We start from the raw sequence: 24,230 nt of genomic DNA on the forward strand, positions 1-24,230 counted from the left end.
TGGGAGTCGGTAAAGTTTTTTCTGAGCATTGATCATTAACCCTCCTGTTGTCCTCGAGTCAAGGAAGGAAGGGAGGAAGAGGGAAGGAAAGGAGGAAGGAAGGAAAGGAGGGAGGAAGGAAGGAAGAAGGAAGGAAAGAGGAAGGGAGGAAGGAAGAAGGAAGGAAAAGAGGGAGGAAGGAAGAAAGGGAGGAAAGGAAAGAAGGAAGGTAGGTAGGAGGGAGGGAGGAAAGAAGGATAGAGGAAAGAAGGAAGGGAGGGGGAATGAAAGAAAGAGAGAAGGAGGGAGGAAGGAAGGAAAGGAAAGAAGGAAGGGAGGAAAGGAAGGAAGGACGGAGGAAAGAATGAAGGAAGGTAAGAGGGAGGAAGGAAAGAAGGAAGAGAGGAAGGAACGGAAGAAGGACAGAGGAAAGAGGAAGGGAGGAAGGTAGGGGGAGGAAAGAAAGAGAGAAGGAGGGAGGAAAGAAGGAAGAGAGGAAGGAAAGGAAGGAAGGAAGGAGGGAAGGAAAGAAGGAAGGAAAAAAGGGATGGAGGAAGGAAAGAAGGAAGGGAGGAAAGAGAGAGGAAGGAAAGAAAGAGAGAAGGAGGGAGGAAGGACAGACAGAAGGGAGGAAAGAAGGAACAGTCAAGACAGACGGGGTAAATTTGATCCGGGAGGACGACACAAAGGTTAAAAGTTGATGTGAGGACTGACACACTTTTCTGTGGAGTGGGCACAAGGACATTTGGGTCATCCTGGTTCTTACAATTTTGTTAATGAGCAAATGTGTAATGGTATGATTTGTAGTATTATTCCTGGTTCAACTTCATGCCATCACACTTGCTAATATGATACACAGCAAAAATCATTGACAATCTTATTTGAAGTTACACAAAAAGTGGCAACAAAACAACCAAAATGTAAGCTAATGTTTATTATTGCGTCAGCTCCCAGCATGGTAGATTGGACAGTGTGTATGAATGGTTGAATGTGGCTTTTAGTGTAAAGGGATTTGATTGGTCGGAAGACTAGCAAGGTATAAGTGCAGTGTATTTACCAATTACCATTTGTATGATTTCAGACAATGGTATTGGAAAATATAATCAGGCTTTACCTCATGTCAAAGAAACAGCTTGAGCTTGAACTTTTTTCTTTGTGTTGCTGTTGCTGTTTTAGTGACCTGGTGAATTGATCATTTTCTTTGCACCTCAGGTATCTGAAGAATTTACACATTCCCCCTAGAACATATGTTGTTTAGCATTCATAAGGTCAGGCAAGAAGAGTGTTTAAATGTTGTCTGTGTAGGTGTAAGCATGTGTACCTGCTAGAGGCATAAATATTAGATTCGTGTGTGGTAATATGTACGTCATGTTTGCAGAGACATACGGCAGATGACAACTACAGGCATATGAAAGCTGTAAAGTAATACAATGCAGTTTCAACTATAGGGATTATAACTATTGGGATATCAAGCTATTGAACAACTTTTACAATTCAAGGAATCAAAGATACTTTTCTCGAATTCAAGATTTCAGGAAGGTAGTAGATTCTGAGAAACCTGAGTAGTCATACCAAGATTAGGTTGCTACATTTATGAACGCATCCAATAAAAGAATAATCAGATCTCTTGATGTCTGTCTGCCTTTCCTTATGGAAAGCAAACCGCATCATTGATTAGAGAGCCTGTACTTTAACCTAAACTTCAGATGTTTCATAACTGCAACATCCAGTGGGTTCTTGTCAATCTCCAAACAAGAGGTTTAGCCAAAATACCTTGAATGTAGCTGACCACAAAAACATGTACTGACCTGTTTATGGTGTATGTCACCTGACATGCTGTATGTACCTGCAATGTGCCATCTAGTCTTTTTAAATACTACCGGGGTGTGCCAAAGTCTGACATTTTCAAATCCTTCACACGAAGAATTCAAAGCTAGATTATGTATATTTTCAAATTCTCTTAGATATGACAAGCTGAATTCACCACCAGTAAGAAGTCCTATGCTTATTTCAATACATGTACGATCGGGGGTTTTGTTGCTACATGTTGGTTAAACTTCCAATATGACCAGTAGCTCATGTGGCTCATGTTGCTGATGGCTATATTGCCATGTGACTGACATTGCTGACTTCCTGACTCATGTCCACTTTTGCTACTGTTGCACTATATTTCAACATTAACCAGCATCCTGCTACTGCCACTTGTAGCCAATTACATTCAAGATAGATTTACAAATGTATGTGTTTATTATATTTATGGGTATTCGCTATTGTTTTGCTATTCATTCATTCATTCATTCATTTTCCATACCGCTTATCCTAGAGGGTCGTGGGGGGGGGGGAGCTGCCATTGGGCGAGAGGCAGGACAGGTCGCCAGTCCATCACAGGGCCAACATATAGAGACAAGCAACCTACGGGTAATTTAGAGTCACCAATTAACCTAAGCTGTTTTTTGTCTGTGGGAGGAAGCTGGAGAACCCATAGAGAACCCACACAGAAGGGCCACAGGTTTGAAACTAGAATGTTCTTGTTTTGCTATATTATTTAGTAAATCCAGTTGATATTTGTATCTTGTTTGGTACTTTTTTATAGTTTTTTTTTAACTTTCAGCCGATTTTGTAACTTTGGGTTTGCAATTTCCTGTAATCATACTATATAGTCTATAAACTACAAAAATATCTTGAATCTTGAGGAATACTGCAGGGTTTTTGGCAGAGGATATTTTGATCAATTTAAATCTTTACTTTCTGAGAAAAAGGCTTTCATGTTATTCATAAGGTATTTCAGTAGGACGCTAACTATATTAGAGGTAAGAAAATGAGCTGAATCTCTGAAGCTATACAAAAACTTATCTTAAATTTGTGGTTAAATCTGGACTTTTCAATTCTACACATTTCAAATGTAAGTTTTCATCATAAATTATTTTCACCAGCAGGTTATCTATCAAAATCAATGATTCGATAACTATGGTATCTCTATTTTGACTTGAAGCGAGGTAACTACTCCTGCACTTTGCCTCGTGCTGTAATTATTGACTAGGTAGAGTATGTGTGTAAGCAGTTTTTACTGATCTGGCCTGTCTAAGTGCATCACCGGACACACTGTGTGTGTGTGTGTTTGTGTGTGTGTGTGTGTGTGCGTGTGTGTGTGTGTGTAGTAGTCAAACACCATCTGAGCGAAACCCTGAGGCGTCACACAACCACTCATATAAACACACACCGACACTCACACAGGCACACATGCAGCTTAATGAGTGTGTTTCCATTCAACAACATTAAATTCCCCCCTAGTGTTTCCACAGGGAGATTTTTCCATGTACACGCACACACACATGGAAACAAACACACCTGAATTAGACAGGTAGAAGGAAAAAAGGAACTGTTTTTCATATAATAATACAACATAATTATGTTGCCATGCAGCATTGTTCTCACTTTTTAAACGGTAGAAAGGTATTTTTCGGTTTCCATCGATCTTTTTCCCGCAGAAGATTAATTCTGATGTGGGACCGCCAGCTTCTCTTAACCACTAGCCAAGTAGCTTTCACCACTCTGTGTGATTTAAATTCTTTTTGATGAGTCAGGCTTGGTCTCAGACTGTGCTGCGGCCTCAGATGAATCAGCATTTTCTTTTTAGGTCAGTTTAAAGAATCATTAGTTGAATTTTATACCTTTCTTACATAGCTGAGAGGACAGAAAGTTGAGGAATAAAGCTTAGGGGTCTAAACTCCTAGACCACAATGGCTTCCCAGTATGTTAATTTCAAGTTCATTTTCTTCTCTTTGACATGTAATATAAATTATAATTAAGGTCAGTTGCAGGAATTCAGTGTAATAATGCCATCTTTCTTTCAAATACAACGATGAGGATTTGGAAAAAATGTAACCATCCTGGTGAAAACTGGTGCAGTTTATGTGTCTGTCAGCCCATTTGTCTTAGTGTTATTTTTTATGCTACCACTAGGGGGAAGCAGTCAGAAATGTTAAAATGTTACACATAGTGACTTTAATGTTATGAGGACTTATTTATCAGTATTCAGACCAGTTCTTATGGTACTTTGGGTGGAGCTGCAATGGAGATTCTACAATGAGCTGATGAATGATGCTTCTTACTTTGTTGGGAAAGTTTTGTAATGACATATTCTATCATAAAGCTATGTATAGTATTTGAAAATACTACTATAATAATACTATTGGTTGGTGTTATCATTATATTATCAGACTTGTTAAAAGGATTCTGTAAAGACACAAATGAGCTACAGCATTTATTCATGGCCAACTGTGCCAACAAATAGTGTTGAGGTTTGATAACATTTTTTGTGAATACGAATCCAGTATTAAATTCAGTCCTTTTGAATTTCCCCCTTAAGGAGAGTAATCAGTTTTAGGTTTCTACATTTGCAACTAACTAAAATGATTAAATGACTAAAATGATTTAAAGTTCAAAGATATGTAACCACCTTAAGTTATCTGAGAAGGTTGAAACACTTCAAGGTATTACACTTTTGACAATTGGTTACATGCATTTCTCAAAATGATTCACACAGTCAGCATAACAACAGTCAATATGGACTAAGATGTAAAAAAAATTTCATTGCTTTGCCACAAAATACATTCACTGACCACATCTTTAACCCTCCTGTTGTCCTCAGGTCAAGGAAGGAAATGAGGAAGGAGGAAAAGAGGAAGGAAGTAAGGAGAGAAGGATGGAAGGAAGGAGAGAAGGAAGGGAGTAAGGAAGGAGAGAAGGAAGGGAGGAAGGAAAGGAGGCAGGAAAGGAGGAAGGAAGGCAGGCAGGCAGGCAGGAAGGAAGGAAGGGAGGAAAGGAATAAGGACAAAAAGAGGAAGGACATTAGGAGAGAAGGAAGGGAGAAAGGAAAGGAGGAAGAAAGGAAGGAATGAAGGAAGGAAAGAAGGAAGGAAGGGGGGAAAGGACTAAGGAGGGAGGGAGGAAAAGAGGGAGGAAGGAAGGTAGGAAGGAAGGAAGGACGGAAGGAAAGGAGGAAGGAGGGAGGGAGGAAGGAAAGGAGGAAGGAAGGATGGAAGGAGGAGGGAGCAAAGAAAGAGGGGAGGATGGGAAGAAGGAAGGAAAAATTAAAGAAAGAGGGAAGAAGGAACAGTCAAAGGGGATGGGGTAAATTTGACCCGGGAGGACGACACAAGGGTTAAATTGGTTCCTCACTCACGCTCAACTATGACCAGAATTCTATGTATTTACAGTCCATTTTGTACATATTTATATACCGTTGTAAAAACTGTTAAAGGTAAAGCTAAATAAAAAATACATTCAAAACCAAACAGAAATGACTATATCATTTACTATATTTTTGCAAATTACACTGTAATATTCTACATTTCATTATATTTACATCTAAAGTAAAAATAGAAAAAAACAAGGAAAGCTGATTCCCATTTTATCTTAGCATCTATCCAATTGATTATGATTGTACATTTCATGCCATCTATATAAGCAGCTCCATACCACCAGATGATCTGATGTTCCTCTTGGATTGTGTGAAGAGTTTTTTTAAAAAGTGAACTCAGTATAGAGAAATGTGTAAAAAAAAACAAAACTAAACTGATAAGATAAAAATGTGGATATGACAGACGTGATAAGAAATAAAACTGTGTAACAAGATCACCTAAATCATTTCTCTAGACATGACTCACCACTCTCACAGCCTGGCTCCAGATCTTTGAATGACTGCCCACATCTTAGATTTTATCAGCTTCTTTTTTTTGCCTCTTTGGTCCTGAGTACAGACGGCTGCTTGATTTTAGCCATTATGGAATTAATGTTGATTAACTAGAGATGATATAATTAAAAAGGGTTCCATTAGAGATAGCATTCATGGGCATCGGAGTTTAGCGAATCCAGAGATTGTATTTACTGGGGACCCAATTTGGAAACCAACCCTACAAATAAGTGCTGTCCACCAAACCAATTGCCACTCACTTACCACTAAGATGATCATACATGCCTGTTAACTCATTTCAAAGTCAGCTTTTAGGCTATATTTTGGGCCAACATCTCTCAGATACTGTAAGTTTTTAAAGGCCTCAGCCACAGCATACCACCTCTTAGCAGCATACCTTCGGTATATGCTCACTCCGATACACAGCTGTCAAGATGAATCATGGGTCTCCACTCCTTCCCTCATCTTCTCCCACAACAACACACCGCTGTGCTACATTATCCTCGGAAAAAACAAACCGTCATACAAGTATGTTCCCGCTACAGTAGGGTGGGAATCGTTCGACATCGCCTTTTGGCGATCACCTAACAAAATGCAAAGTTCAAAATGTGGTCAGATAAACACTGCAGTACAATATAAGGTGAAATCTATACCTTGCAGACTGATAGATGTCTTCCAGATGGGAACATGTACTGTAAAGTTGATTTTGATAACTAATGGGGGCCATTATGGCTATGGAAACTACCATAAATCTGGACGGTAATTGAGATCAGGACAACTATCTTTCATGCAAGATAGATGAACGGGGGAACTGAAAGCATTCCCAGGCATGAAGCAAAAAGCCAAATTCCTCTGGGAGACAAACGATAGGAAAGATAGCATTGTTGTTTCACATATTTGTGGTTCAAACACAGATACATATGTATCATCTGTGGTTCAGACTTTATACCGTAAACTTATTAGATCCAGGACTCCACGAGGAACATGTCAGGTTTATGGCAAAAAAAAACAACAAAACATTTCATCAGTTCAGTTTCAATAGTTCAAGCCAACTAAGACTGAGGTCAAAATAAGCAAAAGTGTCCAAACTCATTTATTTAACCAAAAGCATTAACTTTTTTTTTTTATTGTATAAAACCTGTGGTAAGAAATTGGAATGAAGTTGGCTTAAAAGTTCTAACACAGAATTGGGTGATAATTCATTCCTTGTTTTATAAACAATCAAACCTGACCAGCTCAATTCTGACCGGGGGAGGAGAAAGATTCTATTGTTGAGGGGAAGAGAACAGGAGGGTAAAGGTTTAAGGCTAAAAGGCAGGTACACGAGTAAATGCTGCATCAATGATGCTGACCTCTCCAAGGTTCCACTCGAGATGACCATAATGTTTGTTCTCTCTTACACACTCCTGGAACACACAGACTCTTTTACCTGATTTCAAAGTAATGAGAAGTGCTGTACTGTATGTTCCCTGAGCTGGGATCTCACATCATTACTATTTAAAGTCTTCAAGGTGACGCAAATTTTCTTTCCAGCTGGAACACTGAATTTATTCTTTTTTCATTGCCTTGTCTGATTTTCCAGAAAGGACGTTGGCAATGTACTGTTTCACACACAATGTGCTTGAAACCAAGCTGTGGGTTTTCCTTACACGGCCGTGATTTTCTCTTCAGTTTTTGAAACACAGACTTGCGATATGGGGATATGCAGCTAAGATGGCAAATCCTTTCTCATCAAAAAACCCTGTGACTCTGCCCTCATCTGCATAACGCTCATCAAGAAGCTAAGAGGCCATGCAAATGGATGATAATGGTTCAGCCGGGTGGTTGTCATCATGCACCATTTATGCTCTGTGGGGGCGGAGAGGCAATCAATTATGGCATCACTCAAAAACTCTGATGACTGAGAAAAGGATGCAAAAGTCACAGCTAAGATACTTTGTGGCTGTTCTCAAAGTTAGTCTCTATCTGCCTCTATACACATCTTTCACATTCATACCTTCACCGAAGCTTTATATGAGGTTTAAGATGATGAAATACTGAAAACCCAAACACTAGATATCGTATGCCTGCTGCACCAGTCTATGAAATAGACATATATTCTAGATGTCTTGTGCAGTACTTAATATACAATACCCCAGAATATTAGTCGACACTTCAAGATGAAAATAACTGGATCTGAGGCGGAAATTTGATGCCCCAACAAATGTTGCCAGATTGCTGCTTCCTTATTGAATAAGATGGATCACTGGAGTACTGTGTTGATTCAACAGCTTTTCATAAATCATAAATCATGATATAAAAGACAGTATAGAAGGAAATTAATTTCGTTCTCCACCTCATTCACCTCACAATATTCACAAATTCATCTCCAATCATACTTTCAATATATTAATCTAACACATCTTAACTGTGCACAATGATCTCTGACTTTTAGGAAAATTACATTTAACATATTTTTCATTTGTAACATTTCTTAAAATAAAGAATGAGTTCTCAGTTTTGGCTTTTGCCAGATTTCTTCTGCACATGACTGTGTGTATGTATCCTGGACATGGTATTAGAACTCCTCAACCTCAACATTTACTTTTTGGAAATAATTTTCTTTGTTACAAAAAGAATCAAATTGCCTGATTATGGACATGTTGTCAAGCAGGTCCTACAAATTAAATGTTATTTGATAACAATAACTTCTGTGGATGCGGGGTTGGTGATACAGGTATTAGTTCTGGCGTAGACATTGTGATACATGGTGTATGGGAAAGAGGAATATTAAATAATCAGAAATAAAAATACAAATAAATCTCTATATGGAGGTGAGATTCAGTTCATAATAGAGAAGAAGGGCCTGGATTGTCTTCAAACTCTGAATCGAGTTATCAGTCCTTGTATAGGTCCAAAAAAAGCTCCCAATGGACTGAACAAAATATGCGGTCTCCAGTCCTTCAGGTCCGGTGATACAACAGTTTTCCAGTGTCTTAATATAATTCTCGAGAATGTGACCAAATCCACCACAATAACAGAAATAGTAACCATAGTAACTGTTTTTTTAAAAACTGCCTCGGCTTGTGGTCGTAACAGGAAATGAACAGCAGTCTCCTGTTTGTCCACCTGACCCACCATCTCCAAATGAGGAAATCTATCAACTTTTATATACATCATGTACATCATAAATGATGATTACACGAGATAAAGTCATGGGCTAAATAAAGACTGAACTGTGCCACTGCTCTGGGTGATAATTACTATGGCTGCTAGATTTCACGTGTCACTCAAAGGTAACTATTATTGGACAATGACATTACAACCTGAGGACAGTCTCCTTCAATCTAACTCCTGCTAACAAGATGACCTGCTAAAGGTTTATATTTCTATAATACAGAAGATATGAGCTGAGTAATAGAACTGTATTACATTTTTCAAGTGACTGGCCCAATCCCTCATGTTACTGGGGTTTTTGAGCCTATCCCAGCATGCAATGGATTAAAACCAGGGCAGCAAATGCTAATCCAAAATGTATTCAAACCAGTAAATTATTCTAATTATAGTACCACTGAACATTCCCACTTCCATAATGGTATTTTTGAAAGTATTCAAACGGTTCACCTCATAATAAAGAGGTTTATATTTCAGCACGAACAGATTGATTTTCTCATGTTTTCTTTTAGCTGCTCAGGAAATTACATATTAGTGTAAAACTCTGCTTTCCTCTTATACATTCGGACTCTTCCAGACTGTGCTTCGTGTATAAAATAAACCGAGAAAGTTTTTTTTTTTTTTTTGGGAAAGCAACTTGCTGCAGTTTAAGAAAAACTAAATGGTACTTCACCTCAGAATGGAGGTTTTAAGGCTTAAGGACAGATTATGTCACTTTGTTCAACTGCTGTCACTTTGCTTATATGCACCTGAAGACATTCCAGCGATTTCCCAGAAAACACACATTTTCCCTTTGAGCCCGGCAGAACGGCTCTGTCGCTCCCGCTCTCCTCCTGTGAGATTTATTCCTGTTGTCCCTGCGTTGTACTGACGCTGTGCAGACACAGGTCTGTGTTTTCTCAAACATTTACTGGATGGAGGGAAGCCATTAAACATAGCTCTGCTCACAAACAGCCCTGTTTTCAGGATCCACAGTGGTGCTGAAAAGAGGGCTTTTATCTCCTCAACTGAATATTTTTGAGGCATAATGCTCCTGACAGGGCTGACCATGCTGCATTGTGCTGCAGTTAAAGCTCTGTGGCTGCAACTTGAATCCAAAAAAGTACCAGACGGGCGTCGTAGACTGAAAGTGTTGGTTTCATCAGTACATTTTTAGATGGATTTTTTATCAACATGTGAAGGAGCATGACCATAAGTTCAAACATCCTCTGACAACATCCAACTACTGACGCAGACTGAGCTGAGTCTTGCTCAGGTATGGCTGATGGCCCAGACAGCTTTTTATTTCCTTCATGTTTCAGCCTTGTTTACTGAGCGGCTCCAGACAGAGAGAGAGAAACCTGAGGGTAAAGTCCACTGACACACAGCAAAGAATGAGCAGAAATATGCCCATCCTTTATTTCTGCCCATTTTCACTGTGTGTGTGTGTGTGTGTGTGTGTGTGTCTGTGTGTACACGCACGCAATTATAACTATCCCTGATTCATGTGTGTGTCTTTGCATGCCTGTCTGCATTTGATATAGTACCGTAGGCACATTATTATGTTACATAATGCATGAATGTGTGTGATATATGTCTCTATATATATACACATTCGATACAGTATTTTGTGGTTTGATTATAATATTGAGCAAATGATGTGTGTGTATATATGTGAATTGTGTGTGTATACTATATGATTAGGATTCCTGTGTGTGTGTGTGTGTGTGTGTGTGTGTGTGTGTGTGTATTTATATGTAAACTATTTTGCCTTTGATATGCAAGTAGTAGTAGTAGTTTTTTAATTGGAAAATACGTACATGCATATAATTTGATACAGTATCTTTTTGTGTGTGTGTGTGTGTGGGTGTGTGGGTGTGTGTGTGGCCCCTGTGTATGGACATTTTCAGGGCTAGTTGGTTTATCTGAGAACATTTCAGAGAGACTTGTTTACAACAGTGACCTGCTTGTGTCATCCAGCAGAAGGTTTCACTGTGTGTTGTGTGACGAGGGAGCGACAGCTTCAACCATCAACCTTTTATACTTGCAGTCGGGAGAGTGAGGTAACCTTGGCGATGAGGCCGATATTGTCCTTTAAAGTATAATTCTGGTTCAGGGGGTTTCATTTTAGAGTTTTGTCCATCATTTTTGTTGATATCTGGTAAACCCAGAAAAAGTTGACTTCTTCTAAAAAGATAATCAGGTTTTAAACAATCCTAATGGTTTCAAACAATTCATATATACACACATAATAAATATTGTATCTAGCCTGAAAATTGTGATTTTAGGTATTTAACACTGGCACAACATCACACCATTTTTAATTCCTAATGTTAAGCAGTAACACAGTACTTTGTAACATACTACAATAATGTATGTAATGCTTTATTATGTTTATCAGTAAACAATAGTACACTATTTTAAATTCAGTGATTACATTACTGCAGATGGAAATGAGCTGGTAGCTAAATCTGGTACAAAGCATTTTTTCTCTTTTTTTAGGTTCATGTATTTTGTACATGGTCCCTGGTATGTGCTAGCTTGTTATGGGTGCTAGCGGTGTAGGGATACAGTTAACCGCCACCTAAAGAGGACTAATGCAACTCCAAAGTTGTCTTATTTACATGCTGTTTCTTCTTAGCTTTGCTTGCTAATGTTAGCCACCAGAAAGGCTACATTCAGGAAAAGCAGCTTCACCGAGAGGATAACGCTTCACCCAGTCACCGCTAAGGTTAACGGTTAAGCTAACGTCACCTTAGCTGTTGATGGTCACCGTGGAACTCCGGGAGCTTGTTAAACCACAACGTCTCCAAGTGTTAATTACAGAAGATAAATGAGTCATTTTTTTTGTCAGTGATTATATTTTTCAAGGAATTCGTCTAACTCTCAATTCCTTAGATATCATTGTTGCCTTCCGGACACACCCATTGCACTTTTTATACCACCACACAAACATGGAGACAACACCTGTCCGTACTGCCTCTTTCTCACACACATGCACACACTCCCTGACTAGTCTGTCAGAGAAAACCTTTCAGTCACGTCAACTCAGATTTGACCACAGGGGACAAAGACTTTCTGCTTTTTGCGCAGCGCCTGCAGACATAGTGCTTGTTCCAATTCTGTACCATCACCGTTTTTTTTACAAGTCTGCTACGACATTGCTGTTATACTATGTTTTTATCCTTTGTGGTCATTGTTTAGACAGAGGTGGAGGTGCACAGCTGAAGAGGGGAAAACCTGAGTGGTACAGACAAGTTGTGACCAGCTCATCTTTGAAACACATTAAAAAGGAACTTTAGGAGTGAAAGAGCCTGAGGGACGTTACTTTGTGTGAAGATGTGTGAGTGTTACAGGGATGTAGTGGCAAGTAAACACACTTGAACTTACCTCTATTCAACGTTTCATTTGTGGAAGAAATCCCATTCTAAAGCTGGTGTAAATCTATAGGTAAAATCACTATTTACAATAGACCATTCTAACAGTTGAACTAATATAGGTTACAGTAAATTAATGGTATATGGTGGCATTATAGTTTTTAGCCAACTAAGGTGGACAATGTTTATAGTCTGTTTTTTCCACTTGTCTTTACAAATATTGGATTGATTGCCATTAACAGGCGTTCATTAATTCATAATAATTGACTTTGTAAAAGTCTTTCTCTAGTGCCAGGTTGACATTTTTGGTTATAATTGAAATATCTGGACCGCTGTCGAGTGCCATTAGCAAGACAAAATGTTCAGTTCTCCGTTGAAATATGTCAACATCTACTAGATGGGTTGGCACCACATTTTGTATGGACGTATGTGGTTGCCAGGCAATGAATCCCAATGACTTTCATGATCTCGAAACTTCTATTCTAGTGCCACCACAAAGCTGAAATTTTTTGGTCCAGATTGAAATGTCTCAACAAATGTCAAATGGATTACCATGAAATATGGTATAGACATACCTCCACATTATGAATTCCCCGTCACCTTTTGTTTAGCACTATCATCAGGTCAATATTTCAATTTGCCAGATACTTGAATACAAAACTAATGACACTCCCATCAGTCTCTGCGGCACTTTGTGCTAATTAGCAAATGCTAATATGCTAACGTATAAAGTAAAATGGTGACCATGGAGAACATTACACCAGCTTAAAGTCAATATGTAACATTAAATTGTGAGCACATTAGCATTTACTTCAAATCACTGCTTTTCCCAAGTACATCCTCACAGAGGTACTAGCGTAAATGTAGAATTTTAAATATTTGGAGGTTGTTTTTAGCAAGTAAAGGAAGTCCACTAAACCTGAATTAGTTTACATCTTCTCGGCAGCCATGTTTTTTGCCTCCCTTTGTACATACTTTGTATCTGTTTTCCCTGAAAAATTTCAAGAGCTGTTGATGAGTACTTAGGAGTAGATAACATACGGTCCTGGAAAAGCACTGTAGAAGAGAAAATGTCATAAAAAATAATGTTTCCAGTCATTTACAGTATGTAGGCCTAGAGGCTGAGCAATGCAAGAAAGCTACATAGACATGTTGGGGTGATCTCTTGGCATCGGACAAGGCAAAAGCTTTAGATTTTCATCAAAAAGGCTGCTTCAGATGGGTTAAAAAGAGCATACACAGCACAGAAAATGTTGGATAAAATACAATTTGAGGAAACAATACAATATGAAGAAACCACTCGGCTCTGCTGTATCTGATTGGCTTTCTGTGCAGCGATGGTGGTGGGAGGTATAGAGGGGGTTGGGATGCTACTGGTGTCTACCCCCCCCCCCCCCCCCCCCCCCCCCCCCCCCCTCTTCCCCTTGGGATGACCAGCCACCATCTGCTGGTAAGATAACACCACTGGCGGGGGCCAAGTGTCCAGCTGGGTGGACACTGGAGACTAGCGCAGCCAGAGCAGACACCGAGGCTGAAAGCCATTAGACTTCATCAATAAAACCCTGAGCTCCTCCAGTTATTTGATTCACTGGGTAATTGAAAAGTTAATTACTGCTCGGGTTTATTGTGAATTGTTTATTTGAATTAGCAGCTACACGGGGAAGATAAGGTCAAGAGATGACTGAATGAGTGAAGAATCAGGGTTTAAATTTCACTTATGAAATATTTTCCCACACCGAAGAATTCCTTCAATTTCCTTTATTTAGTTCCACCTCTCAAGTTTAACGACGGCTGATGGAGATAAAAATTGTATTGACATAATCTTTAAAAGATTTTGTTGTCATGCTTGATGTCAAGTGGAAAAGTCTTTGAAACAGCAGCTAATATTTGCCTTGTTTGTGTCTACTTTATTGGAGTGTGAGAAAATGAATCCATCTGCATCTTTCCGGGAATTGATAACTTGCAGATGGGGCTGAAAGGCTAACACCGCAGCCATCATAAATCAGCATAGTATAAACTTAATATCTGAACAGAAATAAATGAAAAACCTCTGTTATGGCTTATTCCATTCAGGATGATAAATGTGGGTCAAGGTGTAAAAGCCAAAATAAATCAATACAAATAAACAGTCTCTGCAGTGAGTTTATAATATTTTAGGACTGGTATGTTTATCCTCCATATATTACTACGATATTAAAATGTGTTTTGCATCATAGGATATGAATCTGTGGGGATTTAATTTCTCATAGTACAACACCAGATTTCCTCAACAGAAAGTTACATAGTGGTTAGTTGAGGTGATCTTTTTATACATAACTTTCTTTGGGTCATTGTTAATGGCTTTTATCCAAAGTGCTTAACAATATTTCTCATTCCCATTTACCCATTAACACTCATATTCACATACCCACTCACACACCAATGGCTGAAAGCTACCATTTAAGAGGCTGGCAGTATCAGTATCTTGCCCAACAACACTTCGACTGACAGGAGGAGTTGGGGATCGAACCACCAACCCTCTGATTAGTAGACAACCTGCTCCACAGTACCTCTCGAACTTCAGCCGTATAGTAGAAGCCACTTCTAAAATACATCAGGGCTACCAAAGAGAGCAGTACAATATATAGATACCTAATACCAAATCGTAACGTCTCTGAAACATTCCTATACCTATTGTGGTTTCTTAATACCAGGGACATATTACTGTAATGAGGCCCCAGACTACTGGTACCCAACACAAACCCTTCCTGAAACTTGGTAATATCAGGAGACCAGGAGACTAGATATTGTATTCTTATCTACAGCAACAATTTCATGTTTGTTTGTTTGCTTGTTTGTCCTTTTTTACCTTACCAGCTGTTCCATATCACTTGAACATATCATCGTAGGGAGGTAGGGGTTTTTTGATGTGTTTGAAGATCCAAAGTTTCTTAAGAATTTTACTTGACAACATATGGTCTTCATAGAAGTACAGCATAGACCCATAACAAGTTCTAAAAGTAATATGTAAAGTAATCTTCAGAATCTTAGGTTGTGTTCTTGGTAATCTACCAAATTAAGGTAGATTGAAGTATCCCAAATGACCTGACATCACCCTACGTTGATCCCAAAAAACCTTAATCTTTAATATCCTGAACAAGCACAAGTTAAACGTCTGCTATCCAAACCCTGATTTTACGTCAGGTTCAAGCCATTTTGTTGTGTAAAGATTCAGATTTCGGATTCTTGTCTCAAATGTTTGTAGCCTACCAGCCGGGTTCAGTTGGGTCGGATTGTAAAAAGTTATTCCCGGTTTCGGTTCAGTTTTAGGTCCCGGCATGAGGCAGAACTCCATTTGGTCACAATTCTTACAACCGTCAGAGGTTCCAGAAATTAACAATTTAGTTTCATTAGCTCCAAGAGCATTAACAGAAAATCTCTTCATCATTCTTTGGGAATATACACTAATGTTTCTCTGAAACCTAAACAACTTCATTGAGGTTCCGGTAATGCAATGTTCTATTTAAAGAACAGAAGAACTTCTTGACAGCATGGGAAACTTCCAAAATCTTTCCTTAGGGAATGTTACTTTTATGTGGGAATGCCCTCCTAACCCTTCCCCTAAACAGTTGAATAATGTCTTCTGTGGCTGTGGACAAGCTTTTGTCATATCTAAGAAAATAACCCCCTGATGATGTCATGGTGGTGTCATCAGGTTGTCTTGGTGTAGCTTTCGGTCAGAGATTACACATTTTGACAAAAACCAGAAAGCCTGTAATAAAAATTAGGGGTTGTGAAATTTTAAAGACGTGGGCAACGACAGTCTAACAAAGAAATGTTATTGATTGCATCATGGGAAATGTAGTATCCAGTGTTTCTTAAAGTTAGACTAATTTACTCGGAGTAAAAATCAGGACATCTTTGCCTCTGCTGTGTGGATTTTTATGTCTCTTGTGAGTCCGTCAACATTACAGGAAGACAATGCTTAAATTAAATGAGTACCACTTTAATCATTCCTATTCAAAATTGTACTATTTTTTTGTTGATGTACCAGGACACCTTAGAAAAGCAATACTGAATGGATTCTGGTCAACTGAAGTAAATTATACATCTAATTTGTATTTAATCACATTTGCTTTCACCTCTTCATCTACTATGTTCCCTAAATATGTATTGACACCATTAATGTAGATATTTACTTAAATAAAGCAATTTGAATTGGAAAAATAGATCTTTAAACAACAACAACAACAACTATACATTATCAGACTACTTCCATATACACCAAGCCATGTGTTTAGTTTTGAATAATGGTGCCTATAGTGTTTTTATAACATACAATATTCTCATAATATTTAGAAATATGGGTGTGTAAATGGTTTTGTAGGCTTTGTTTGGACTGTCCTTTATCATAAGGGTGCAAGGGTGAGAGAGGGGGGAAGCCTTTTGCTCTCTCTCTCTCTCTCTCTCTCTCTCTCTCTCTCTCTCTCTCTCTCTCTCACTGTCTCTCTCTCTCCCTCCCTCTCTCTTTTGAATCCTCCTCTAGTCGCTTCACCAACTAGGAAGCGCACAGTCACCGCTTTATGGACCGAGCAACCGGCTCCCGTGCAGCTCTCTCTTTGAGCGGCTCCCTCCTTCTTTCTTTATCTCTCTCTCTCTCTCTCCCTCTCTCTCTTTCTCTTTCCGTATCCATTTTTTTTGCACACCGGCTCTTCCGTGAATAGATGTAGACAATAACCGGAGCTCACAGTAGGAGACTGTTGTCGCCTTTTGCGCCATGGAGGACTGCTGTTCCCCGGGAAGCGAGAGGATGGAAGCGTGGCTGGACGACCACTTGGAGTTCACCCGCTCCTACTTTATCAGGAAGGCTTCAAGGTAAAATAGGGGGGGAGGAGGAGAAGGGGAGAGAGAGAGAGAGAGTGCGCGCGAGAGAGAGTGCCACTCAGTGCGCCACACTGATTGACTTTGCCTCCAAACAAACTCACTTTGCTTTTGTGTGCAGACTCGCAGCCAATCAGGAGCGCTTTAATTTCCTCTGCTAGTTTAGACTGTTTTCATTATAGGTATCACTTTACTTCTCTATGTAACCCCGCACTGATGTTATCTTACTGCAAACATCCTGTCCAGTGGAAGTGAATGTGGCTCTCTCAGCTCCACCTCAGATTTGGAAACCTTGTGCCACCCCCCCCCCCACTTTCCCCCTCCCCTCTTTGCTCAGGTAGTCTACCTGCAGGGTTGTGGATGTCAGACAGCTGCTGTAATGCACTCTGCTGATGGACTTCATTTCACCGTCCACCTCGCAATCAGTAATGGCTCGGGGAGTTGCACACAGCCCTGCAATCATTAACTTTTACTGCTGTCATTTATTCTGTTTAATTCTCAGTGTGTGTACTGTCGAATAGGTCCTAGGTGATAATTATACAAGTCGTCCACATAGTTGCCTGTGCCATGAATGTGGCTGCAGCCTCCTCACACACACACACACACACACACACACAGTGTTTTAGACGTTAGAGAGTTTGGCGAAGAGCAAATTAGCCGTTTAATTTCTAATGCAAACACAGATTCCAAATCAGTTTTCTCAGGCTGGCACAGCAACATAAGGCCTTTCTTTTCTTTCTTTTTTTTTTTACAGCAGGGATATCTGGGCTTTTCATCAGCCTGGCAGCACTTCAACTGAACACTCTAGGTCTGTTTGCTTTAGTGACAAACCCCTTCAGAGCCATTTATCCACTTCAACCACCATGGCAACTTCGCAAAGTTTTCTTTTCATCCAGCGATAGCAAAACAATCCATCTCCAACTCATCTCCATCTTCTGATATTTTTTCCCCATACTGAGTATTGTCAGAAGACATATTTCCTCCCGCACTGTTTTCCTCTCCTGCTGTTTTTTTGACCGCATTACAAAAACAAAAAAAAAAAGTGAGTGATTGGCTTGACGCAAGAGGTTTGCACACCTCAGCCATTCTGCCCGTTCTGGTTGAGAGGCATTTCTTAGAGAGGTATTGATTCAGCCACACCTCCCCTGGATACATTAGGGTTGGCTCTGTGGGGAGGCAGGGCACTCAATGGGAGATGGAGTAACCTAACTGGGTCTGACACACTGCAGTCTCTCATGCTTTGGCGAGATAACAGCCCATTCTCTTTGGCGAGTTTTTATTTGCCTGGCTCGGAGCCCAGGATACCATGGTGAATGTCATGGCCAGCGCCTTTTACCGTCTCCTCCAGGTTTTGGTCTTCAGCTCAGGTGAAAAGAGCCTTTGACTGGCATGAAAACAACCATAACAAGTCACCTTGCGGTCGATCAGCGTGTTAGAAAGCTTCTGTGTGTGTGTGTGTGTGTGTGTGTCTGTGTGCGTGTGTGTGTTCGCGTTGCAAGGGTTGATTAGACAATGTGTTGGCTGATTAGAGAGCTTCTCCATAATCACATCCAATTTAGGGCTCACACGCAAACATACACTCAGTCTGACACGCAAACACACACACATTAGATTTGTCCCAGTAAATACCCAATTTGGACAGTTTAAAGAGCTACAGCACACACACACACACACACATACACACACACACACACACACAGACAGGCAGAACTGAAAACAGATATCCACTGTGCCTGTAATCACCTTCATTACCTTTGCTCACTTGTATTTTATCTTCATGCATTCCACACTCTCCTGTCATGTACGTTATGCTTAGTTCAACTTGTTTGCTGGATTCTTGCTGTTGTCATAGGTATGAGGTGTTTTCTATTTGCAGCTGGAAGAGATGAATTTCACGAGGTTTCGTTTTTTTACTCGCAGAATGTTCTCTTGAGATTTAAGAAAAACATGTTCTCTGACGCAAAAAATATGCAGAAAAAAAGGGAATACATTTCCCAAAAAAGGAAAGGATTATTTGGCAGACAGGATGAGTAGATACAGTTACAATTTACCTTCAACTCAAGCAACGAGGACCAACGTTCCAATTCACCCCAGGTTTTTTTTGCCAATCATTTTAAAGAAGAAAGACTAGCCTCAAACTATCTTAATTTGACTTCCCTAATCTTTTCTGCATTTTATGTAATTTAATGATTCTATTCACACGATGGGTATTGAATGAAATACTCAGTTGGTATCAGTATCACTTTCACTTCATGATAGTTTTTTTGTGTTACTGTTAGAATACATTTTAGCATGTCAAAGATGAATATTTCAGTGTATTTGTATCTCAACAGGAGACACTTTTGTTGCTTCCTACTTTTGGTCCCAGTCAGATTGATGTCTGTGAAGCACCTGACTGGACTCAAGAGAAAAAAATAGTAATTGCCACTTGTGGCCACTGTCACCACAGTTCAGTAAATGATGTTAATTCTGACCTCAACAAAAATGGTTTCAAAACCAAATCTAATATAAAAGTTGTGACAGTGAGAAGTTTAGTAGCTATCCTTCTTCAGATACACAACACCTCGTTGGTCTTTGGTTGGGTAGGAACCAGTTCTCTGTACAGTAATGTTATCTTGTTATTTGGTCAAAGTGTAACAACATTAGCTTCGTATCCAGGTAATCCTGTTGTCACATGACATGGCTCTGTGTGTATGTTGCTCAGTTGGTCCATCACTTTGGTCCAGACTGAAATATCTCAACTTGTACCAGGTGGATTGGCAGCAGGTTTTGTACAGACATTGATCTTCCCCAGAAGATAATGTATATTCTAATTACTTTTCTTTTAGCACCTTCATGAAGTTGTTTTTTTTAATTGACAGACATTATATTGACATATATTAAATGGTTGCTGTGAAGTTTGGTATTCAAGACATTCATTGTGCCCATAGGATGTAATATGAAAGATTTCCCTGACTTTTCAGACTAAGTTAAAAAGAACCCAGTCCACAATTCACTGGTCAGGTTGATGTAGACATTTGAGAGATACAATTATACATAAGAATGGGATTGAGACCCTCAATATCAAAATTTATAATCTAAAAAAACTGTCAAAGAGAGACTGGTTTTATAAGCCAGTAGGTAAGGTGTCAGGTCAAGTCCACCTCTCAGCTAGTAAAGCCCTTGTTCCTCTTGTGTTTGTTCTCCTTTTCTTTGCACAAATAGTAAAGAACAGACAAAATGTTGTGCTGTCAAAGGATTTTGTACTCTGCCTGTTGTCCAGTGTTCAGTCACTCAATGTCCTCATTTTTGACTGTCAGTGTATGTTGTTGGAAATAGTCACTATGTACGAGGTTTAGGTTTTTAGGTTTCAGACAGGAAGGTATCTCAGGTGACCATGTCGGACACCTCTATCTCTGGTCATCTGTAACTCTTCCCCTAACAGCTTCACAGATACAGCATGTTGTACTTCGTTAAAGAGAGACTGATTTGATTTCTTCTCCGTTTCAACAGGGAGATGGTGAATGCCTGGTTCGCTGAGCGCGTCCACACCATCCAGCCATCTGCCTCCAAAGAAAATCCTCCACAGCAGCGGTCACACCAGTCCTCCACAGACACCGGGCCCCCATCTGTCTCCTCCTCTACCATCCTCCCACCTAACCTCAACGTCTTGGACAACCGCAGCCCTTCCCCGGCCACGGTTTCCAGCCCGGCCCCCGGCACCCCAACTCGCAAAATCTCAGCATCGGAGTTCGACCGCCCGCTCAGACCAATCGTGGTTAAAGACTCTGAGGGCTCTCTAACTTTCCTGAGCGACTCCGACCGTGAAACTGTCCCTCTCCGGGGCTCTGTGATGGGTGAGGGTGGTGTTGGTGGGGTAGGTGGGAATGGAGGTGGGTGCGGCGGGGCAGGTGGTGGCAACGACCGCTGCGCCAGGCTGCTGGAGCTGGTGAAGGACGTGTCGAGTCATCTGGATGTGACAGCACTCTGCCACAAGATCTTCCTCCACATCAACGAGCTGATCGCTGCAGACCGCTACTCACTGTTCCTGGTAGGAATAGGTGGAAAAGGGCGAGGGGTTAAAACTATAACTCTAACTGGTTTAACTGGAGCACTGAGATCAGCCATGTGAAAAGTACCATGTGAAAAGCTCCAGTTAATTACAGTTCCAACAATACCAAAAAGGGGCAAGGGTACAAAACCCCCTAGTTGATTTTGTAAAAATAAGTCTTTCTTTTTCTGGCTGTTTTTATAGTGTAAGCCCAGAGTAAGGGGGCAGACTCATACAATATAACATGTTATTTCTTTCTTATTCATCCATTTCCCTGTTTTAAATAAGTGGTGTGACCATATCCTGTGTGTGTGGTCTCAGGTGGGCGAGGACAGCTCGAACAGGAAGTTCTTGGTCAGCCGTCTGTTCGATGTGGCTGAAGGATCCACACTAGAGGAATCATCTAGTAACTGCATCCGCCTGGAGTGGAACAAGGGCATCGTGGGACACGTCGCCGCCACGGGACAGCCGCTAAATATCAAGAACGCTTATGAGGTGAAGACTCAACCCGTTTTGTTTTTTTCTAACATTAGCAGGGTTGACGTTGGTGCTGCCGAGGCCAGTAATGAGGTGGTTTGCTGTGTGTGGTGAAACAGGCTTATGTTGGCTTTGGGGGTTTATTTGATGGTTCTTGCTGACAGGGCAAAGACCTGAGGGGGATCAAAGAAGGGCAAGTAGGTCAAAGTGCTCCTCTGGAGGGTTCATCTTAGCCCCCGCCACCCAGACACACAAACACACACACACATACACTCCTGATTGGTCTCAGTTTCAGTGTATTGACCGTCTGAGTGATCTGGTTTCAACACAATATCACTCTCCCACTTCAATCAATGATCAGACCAATTTAACTTTCAAAATCTGTCACCAACAATATGTTTTACCTTTTGTAACATAAAACAGATTCAAATAAGATTATGCTTTAAAATAATAGTTTGGCATTCGTGGAAATAGGTCTCTTCCCTGTCTTGCTGAGACTAAGTTGAAAAGTTTGACCCACTCTCACGTCTTTGTGTTAAATTTGGAGCTAAAGACAGGAGACGATTAGCCTAGCTTAGCATAAAAACTGGACGCAGGGAGAATATTCACAGTTTGTGCAAAATTTTTAAAAATGTAGCTACCAACACCTGGAATGCTTAGGAATTAGACGTTATATCTGGTTTTTTTTGTTCACAAACAGAAATGTGTTTGAAACAGGGAGTTATGGCCTATGGCTAAGCTAGGCTAATTGCCTACTGACACCAGCTCTAAAGACATGAGAGTGGGTCAATCAATCTTCTCATCTCACTCTCAGAAGAAAGTGAATATACATACTTTATTTATTAATGTTGTAAATTAAATAAACATCTGATCAGAAAAATGTAATACACTTTTTTTTTTTTTAAATCTGTTCTCATATACCACCATTAAGATTAGATAAATTAGAATTATAACATTTATATCCAAACACATTATATTTAATATATCAATCACAATAAACTGGACAAATTTAATGGATGGCTTTAGCCTGAAGCAAATTTTCCCCCAATTCTTGGCACCGTGACTTCTGCAGGTTGACCTTTAACCCCTCCAACTGCCCCCTGAACTATAATTTGTATGAATTTTCACATTATTTTCCCTTGATTACATATTTTAGTTTAAATATAGTGAAATGTGTGTGCATGTAAGGACAGGGTGGAATTTTACTGAACATTGCTTCACTATTATGTATGTCTAAGCATGTGAGTGCATGTGCCTGTGCTTTTCCGACTGCACACTAACCCGCCTGAAGAATTTTGAGTGTCCTCAGAATGAAGCGGATCTGTGCGTAATGAGAGAGATAGAGGGAGAGAGAGAGAGAGAGAGAGACAGGGAGGCAGAGGGTTGAAAGGAGGCACGAAATAGAGAGAGGGAGTAGTTATGTGGTCATAATTAAATGCATGTGTGGTCATATCAGTTTGACTTTAGTACGTGTGTGTGTGTGTGTGTGTGTGTGTGTGTGTTTGGCGCACACGTGCACGCTTTCAAAAAAATGTCCTCCTCTACTATTAATTTTTACCTGAATGTCAGCAGAGGTATCTGCCAAAAGCATAGTCTGATATTCTTTATGATTATAATACGTGACAGTTTCAAGATTTCAGACAATGGAATTATCCAGTTTCACTTTTTCCAGTGGAAATCAACTCTTTGTCTTTCGGAACGTGTCCTTTTCTTGATTTCCTGTCTTGTTTCAAGTCGTGGCAGCCGTCCTTGAAAGCAGTGAAGTTCTGGTGAAAACAAGTGGAGTGACCTCACCGCTTCTGCAGGGTTTTTGTCGTAAACAAATAAAATGAGATTTTAAGATTGCGGGGACGCAGGAACATTTTCTTACTCACTCAGCCGTGCAGATAGTTTGTAGTTTTATTAGTCCAGGCTTTGAGATATCTGTCTCTCAGATATCTGCCTCTGCTCCATCATAAAAGAGGTGAGTGGAATTTTTTTTTTTTGTGGTGCTCATGTTACTGAAAAATTCCACTGTAAAATTTTTCATCCGTTTTTTTAATCTTCAGAGAGTCTTTTCAGAATCTGTGTCCCTGTTACTCTAAATAATCCACCGTGCACAATGTCACAGATTTTCATAGGGGATACTTCAACAAAGAAATAGTACTCAGACTGGTAGCTAGCAGGGAGCTCAGTTGTTAAGTATGTTGAAGTTGTTGAAATATTCCATTAAACTGTATAGTAGTTAGTAGTTTATTGCGAAAAAACCCAAGAAATCCATCATATGTCATATTTATATACATACAAGCTCATGATTTAATTGATTATTAGCTGACATTAACGTTAGCTTCAGTCAAACCTACTATATTTAAGTTTATATTTTATTCTGCCATAAATCAATAACATACTTGCCCAAAACTGGCCAAGTATGTAGCAGTTCAATTATCGCTATATTATAATTTGAATGCCACAATTTTTATTGGTTAATTTGAAGTAAACTACTGATATAGTGTCTCAATAAATGTGAGCTAAATTTGTCGATGTGTGTATTGAAAAATGGCCAAATTTAAAAATGAACTTCTGTCTGACTGGTTTGAAACAATAATGTGATTCTTGGAGGATATCACCAACAAATCAAGTGTTTGTGACATCATTGCTATAAATGTATCTTGTCAACCAGGAACAGAAGCCTGCAGTCGAA

The 24,230-nt window shown here is 39.8% G+C and overlaps 1 protein-coding gene across 1 annotated transcript in view; it reads left to right on the forward strand.

Annotated features, from left to right (window-relative positions):
- Positions 1–16,972: 16,972 nt before the first annotated feature.
- pde5ab (phosphodiesterase 5A, cGMP-specific, b) overlaps positions 16,973–24,230 on the forward strand; it is a 58,689-nt gene continuing 51,431 nt past the window's right edge. Inside the window, exons 1-5 of the mRNA XM_062444846.1 lie at positions 16,973–17,037; positions 20,536–20,625; positions 20,731–20,885; positions 20,934–21,073; positions 21,395–21,568. Coding sequence (XP_062300830.1) covers positions 16,973–17,037; positions 20,536–20,625; positions 20,731–20,885; positions 20,934–21,073; positions 21,395–21,568 — 624 coding nt within the window. The remainder of the gene's footprint in view (positions 17,038–20,535; positions 20,626–20,730; positions 20,886–20,933; positions 21,074–21,394; positions 21,569–24,230) is intronic.

The sequence above is a fragment of the Scomber scombrus genome, chromosome 23 (assembly GCF_963691925.1).
Source record: "Scomber scombrus chromosome 23, fScoSco1.1, whole genome shotgun sequence".
Taxonomy (NCBI): domain Eukaryota; kingdom Metazoa; phylum Chordata; class Actinopteri; order Scombriformes; family Scombridae; genus Scomber; species Scomber scombrus.